General features: G+C 23.5%; 2 protein-coding genes across 2 annotated transcripts, besides 1 other annotated feature; both read left to right on the top strand.

Moving 5' to 3' along the window:
* Positions 1-119: 119 nt before the first annotated feature.
* Positions 120-563, top strand: EHI_075530 (coatomer subunit beta', putative; the record flags this gene model as incomplete). Its single annotated transcript, XM_001914175.1, has 1 exon — positions 120-563. One exon carries the CDS (start codon positions 120-122, stop codon positions 561-563), a length of 444 nt encoding a protein of 147 aa, XP_001914210.1.
* A 2880-nt stretch (positions 564-3443) lies between these two features.
* Positions 3444-5835, top strand: EHI_075540 (protein kinase, putative; the record flags this gene model as incomplete). Its single annotated transcript, XM_644903.1, has 2 exons — positions 3444-3603; positions 3656-5835. The coding sequence occupies 2 exons, from the start codon at positions 3444-3446 to the stop codon at positions 5833-5835; spliced, it is 2340 nt and encodes a 779-aa protein (XP_649995.1).
* A 52-nt stretch (positions 5836-5887) lies between these two features.
* Positions 5888-6082: part of a repeat region that runs on past the window's edge.

Below are 6082 nucleotides of genomic sequence, written 5' to 3' on the forward strand. Positions count from 1 at the left end.
TTGCAGCATTATTTTTAAAACAGCATGAATATCCAGAATTAGCATTAAGTATTTCTGATGATCCAGAATTTAAATTTGATTTAGCAGTTAGTTTACATAAAATTGATTTAGCAAGAGAAATGGCAGATATTATAAATGATGATCATCAATGGAAAGAATTGACTAAATTATATTTGGATAATGATGATATAGAAGAAGCAATTGATTGTATGTTTAAAGGAAATGATTGGAGTGGAATTCTTTTATTTGGTGTTGCATTAAATGATGGTGAATTAATAGAACGATTATTGAAAATTACAGAAGAAAAAGAAATTTGGAATATTGCCTTTGTTTGTGCTCATATTATGCAAATGAAAGAAAAATGTGTTCAAATATTACAAAAGACAAGTAGATATCCTGAAGCTGCAATGTATGCTGTTACTTATGGACTTCCACCTGAATTAGCTAAAAATATTGTTGAGGAATGGAAAACTGAATTATCTGAAATTTATCCAAAACAAGCTGAGGCACTTGCAAATCCACTTGACAACCCTGAATTATTTGTTCTTCCTGAACAACAATAAAACTTAATTGAAATAAAAGAAAATGCGTTTCAAAGTTATTGAATTTAAGGTTAATCATATTTTTATTAAACTTCTTTTCTTTTACATAATAAAAATTTGTGTTATGTCTCTTTTTAAAATTGTTTTTTTTTCTGTAACTACGTAGATATTATTTCTTTTCTTTCTAAAAAAGCTATCTTATTTCAGTGGAATAAGTTATTGTCAACTGAAAGAGTTAATGGTTTTGTCTCATGATAGTAGTAGGTAAATAGAAAAAGGTTTTTATTGAAAAATGTATTTTAGGATTTATTTTGATCAATTCTTTCATTCTTATATAACAATTCATTTGATTATTATTTATTATTTATTCAATCTTAATAAAAATTCATGTATTTCATGATATTATCTTTTTTCTATTTTTTCTTCATTTTTTTTCTCTTTCATAACACGTGTTTATTCTTTTAAATGGATATTAATTTCATCATTTAATATATAATTTCAATGTGTATTATTTATGAATTTATTCTATTGTTATTTAGTATTTTATTTTTACATTGAATAAAGTATGATAAATAAATATAAATCATCATTATATCAAATTGATACATTAGATATTATAAATATATTAAAATAATAAAAAAATGAAATAAAAAATGAAATAACATATATTTAAATGAATAATAAAATAAATGAAAATACAACAAAATTATTATTCTTTTTATTTTATCAAATTATTATTCTTTCATTTCATATTTATCATTATATTATCATTTTAAATTGAGTAAGAGTGTTATTTATGATGAAAATAAAATAAAGAATATAATTAAATTTATATTAATTCTTCATTATTATTCACCATTTCTATTATTAATGAAATTACAAATTGTTATATTATAACTTGTTGATGAAATTTGTTTTAAATTTTATATGTATTAAATCAATCAATATCAACATATTCATTTACATTTTCAATATTCATCTGTAACTTCATATTCTAAATGAGTAATATCTATTCATTTTTCATCATTATCAATACATAAAATAATTTGATTGTATTTGAATATTATGTTCATTTCAATTTATCAGTATTTCATTGAATATTATTCTTGATCTTAACATTGAATAAATTATTTTTATTACTCATAATAATCAAAACATTGGTTATTTTCTTTTTGATTTGTATTAATTTATCATTTTACAATTAAATTTGAATATTAATTTCTACGTTATTATTTATTTTTCTTTCATTTGACTATTCCAAAATTTATTTTCTCGTTGTTCAAAGAAGAAGAGTATAATAATATAATGAAATAAAATATACAAAACTGAAAGATAGAAAGAAAATATCATAATAATCTTAGTTTGTTGTTTTATCATTAGACATCGAATAAAAATGTTTTTAACAACACCACTTCATTGTTTAAATTCAATTTATTTCAACAGAACATTTTTAAAAAATAGTATTATTGATATTATTAAATCACAGCATTTCTTTTTGATATTTCTTCTATAAATAAAACAATATAAAAAACACAATACTTGACTTTATATCTTCACTATTTAGATTTGATGAATATTTTACATAAAATAGTAAAATTGAATATAAACAACTCTTCATATATCATTATAAATGATGTTTGAACATATAATTTCAATTGGCATTATTGTAATTAATTTTTCATTTATTGTTTCGTTTTGAAGTATTTTATTTCAGAAGAATGAAATATTATTTTATTAACATCATGATAATATAACATTTATTGATTCTGATTGGTTTATAGTTATTTTTGAGAAAATGATTTGTTAAGTCAATAACAATGAAATATAAGATGTATTTTTGTTAATTTCTTTCTTAATTGATTTTATTTTTATCTTCATCGATTTCATCAACCTCTCCTTCATTATTTCATAATCTCATTCAACATATTCATTGTTATATATTTAAATATATAAACATATTGTTTCAAATCATATTCTGAGCATATTATTTTTATACATTTCTTTCAATTATAATTATTCAAATGTTTTTTGGTGTATTTTATTTGTGAAACAATCAATTAACATAATGAATTATCACCAAAATAATAAGAGAATATTCTGAATTGTGGTTTTGTATCACACATTCATTAAACATCATTTTCATTGTTGATTCATCACATTGAAAGACAATTTCAAATCTATTTCTTTTTACAGCTATTTTTAATATGTTTCATTTCAATTTTTATATTATTCATTGATGAATGAAAGAAATACAAAAAATTAAATAATGCAATGAAAAAATAACACAGAATAAAGAAATGAAATACAAATATAAAAATAAAAATAAAAGACATGAAAGAAAGAAGAAATAGAAAGTTTATAAGAATGAAGAAAATAAAGAAAAATAAAGAAATACTAAGAATATAGAGAAAAAAAAAGAATAAAATCAGATAAAAGAAACAAATACTTTGATTTATAGTTATAAACAACTTAAATAGAAGAAATAATAAGAAATAGTGATAAGGAAAATTGAAAATAAAGAATAAAAATGATATTTACAATACAAATAAAATGAAAGACATATTGTTTAAGATGGATGAACGTTTAATTAATCAGTGTTTGACATTATAGTTATTAATGAGAGGAATTTAATTACAATTAAAATGACTCATTTTACAACAAAAAGATAAAATGTGTTATATAAAACAATTTATTAGTAAAAGGAAGATTAATAGAACATAGCTTTTGTTTAGTGGTTAAATGTTCAAAACTGCTATGAACAAAGTAGAACAAAAGAGGGGGTGATGAAAAAGAATTAATATATTGCAATAAATCAAAATATGAATAAATAATGAAAGTTGAATAAAACAAAAAAAAAACTAAAAATTTTCATTTTGGTGAATTTATTTGATAAGACATATAATGATACTTGTGTTATTTTTTTGTATTAATTTAGTTTTTTCACAAAACTTTGAAGACTTATTAATTACTGTTACACTTGATGGAAGTATTACAGCAAGAAGACTTGTTGACAGTGCAATTGTATGGCAGACTCAACACTCTGGACCATTATTGACATCTTGTTTGTTTATTTTAACGTATATTAAGGGAATAAAAAAAGATTTATCAAATAGATTTTAGTGGACAAACACCATATATTCCATCTATTGATTCAAGCAAAACATTATTTTCTGTTGATAAAGAACAATTACAATTAAAACGAATGAAATTTAAAATAGAAGATATATTTAATCAATCCCCAGCGATAATAGATAATGTGTTGGTATTTTGTGATAAAGAATCAAAAATATTTTCTATTAGTACTGATTCAGGTAAAATATCTCCTTATAGAATTGCTATAGGAAGTCTTCCTTTTTCTAGAAATCAGTACCATCTTAAAGCTATTGATCCATTGAGTGGCATAGAATTATGGAATATGACTATTGCAGAATATAAAGCAGTTGTTGAAATTCAACGTAAAATTAGTAAGAAGCATCAATTATTAATCAATCCTATTACTAATACTGTTCAGTTATATGAAGAAAATGAAGTTATTTGGAGTAGAAGATTTGAAGACAGTGATATTGTAGGAGCTTTTATATATGATTCTGGAGAAGAGGATATTAGACAAATAGAAGTGTCATTTGTTACAATATCAAATGATGTTATTATAAATATTTTCAATGATAATTTATACGCTATTATTCCAATTTCACTTAGAACAGATAAAGAAAATTATAGTATGCAAGATAACTCCAATACTTTAGTTCATTCTACAAGACTATTAATTGCTCCTTCAATCAAATATATTGATAGTCTTGAAGATCAAACAGATGATAAAAAGAATCAAAGTATTAAGGAAGATGATATGGTGTGTTTAAATGAATTTGATTCATTTCCAATTGATCAAACTGTTCCAAATGGAAGTATTATTGTTATTAATAAAGATAGAATTATTGATTTTGATGATAAAAAATGGAATGAGGTTCTTATACCACTTACAGACATTCCTCCAGTATTACCAAATAATCCTATTCCACCATTACCAAATAATTCGTCTCATCCTATTATATTTTTACTAATACTTATTGTTATTGTTATTATTTTAATTGTATTAATAGTTTTGATGTTGATGAGTAATGCTAATCAATCACCATTAGAAGTTACTGACAAACAACTGGGAACAGGTTCTTTAGGAACTGTTGTGTTTGAAGGTAATTTTAATGGAAGACGGGTTGCTGTAAAAAGATTAGTAAAAGAGTTTTATTCAATTGCACAACATGAAGTTGAAATATTTAACCAAACAGAAGAACTTCCTAACCTTGTTAGATATTATATGAGTTATAGTGACAGAAACTTTATTTATATTGCATTAACATATTGTGAATGTACATTAGAACAACATATTAATACAATGGAATATAGAAAAACACCATTACTAAATGAACATACTATAGGTCTTATGAAAGGATGTGCAAGGGGAGTATATTATTTACATAAACTTGGTATTGTTCATCGAGACTTAAAACCACAAAATGTACTTATTGACTCAAAAGGAGAGGTTAAAATTACTGACTTTGGACTAGCAAAAAAGATTGAAGATAATGCTTCATTCACTTGTTCTCATGGTGGGAGTGTTGGTTGGCAAGCACCAGAAGCCATCAAAGGAGAAAGGTTAACAAGCAAAGTTGACATTTATAATCTTGGTTGTTTGTTCTTTTTTATTGCAAGAAAAGAACATCCATTTGGTCCGTTAATTGATCGTTCAAAGAATATCTTACTTGGAAAGATGGTCAAAATGGATTATGACAATGCAAACGTTTATCAAAATGAATTTGTTATGACATTAGCAATTTTGACTAGAATTGATCCTAATTTACGACCAACTGCGGATCAAATTATGGCATTACCTTTGTTTTGGGATTTTAACAAGAAACTAAATTTTATTAAAAGTGCAAGTGATTTATTTGAAATGGATCCATCAATGATTATTACTAGAGAATTAGATGCTTCAGGCATTGGTATTAGATGGCAACAATCCTTAGACCCTGGGCTAGTTGATTCATTAGTAAAATTTAGAAAATATGATTTTAACAAAACAAGGGATTTATTACGAGCTATTAGAAATAAAAGTCACCACTATTATAATTTACCTAAAAGTGAACAAAGCTTATTTACCAGTTTCCCTGATGGGTTCTATCTTTATTTCTATAAACGTTTTCCAGGTCTTCTGATTCTTGTGTATAATGTCGTCAAAAAACATTATCCAAATGAACCAATTTTTAATGAGTTTTTTATTTATGATTCAAAGTAAGTCAAATGAATTTATTTTTATTGTTATTCTTATTTCTTTATAATTCTAATAGAGATTATTTTCCAATGCAGGAAATACAACAAATTTTAATGCCATGGCTATTGTGTAAAACCTTAGAGTCTTGTAAAGAAAAGCAAACAAGACATAGAAATCTAAGGTCATACAACAAAAAAAGAAATGTCAATAGCAATAAATGGCATAACAATTATAACAATAATAAAGGTAAATGATACACCAAGGAAAAAGG

Source organism: Entamoeba histolytica, genomic scaffold, assembly GCF_000208925.1.
Source record: "Entamoeba histolytica HM-1:IMSS scf_1104750517449 genomic scaffold, whole genome shotgun sequence".
Lineage (NCBI taxonomy): Eukaryota > Evosea > Mastigamoebida > Endamoebidae > Entamoeba > Entamoeba histolytica.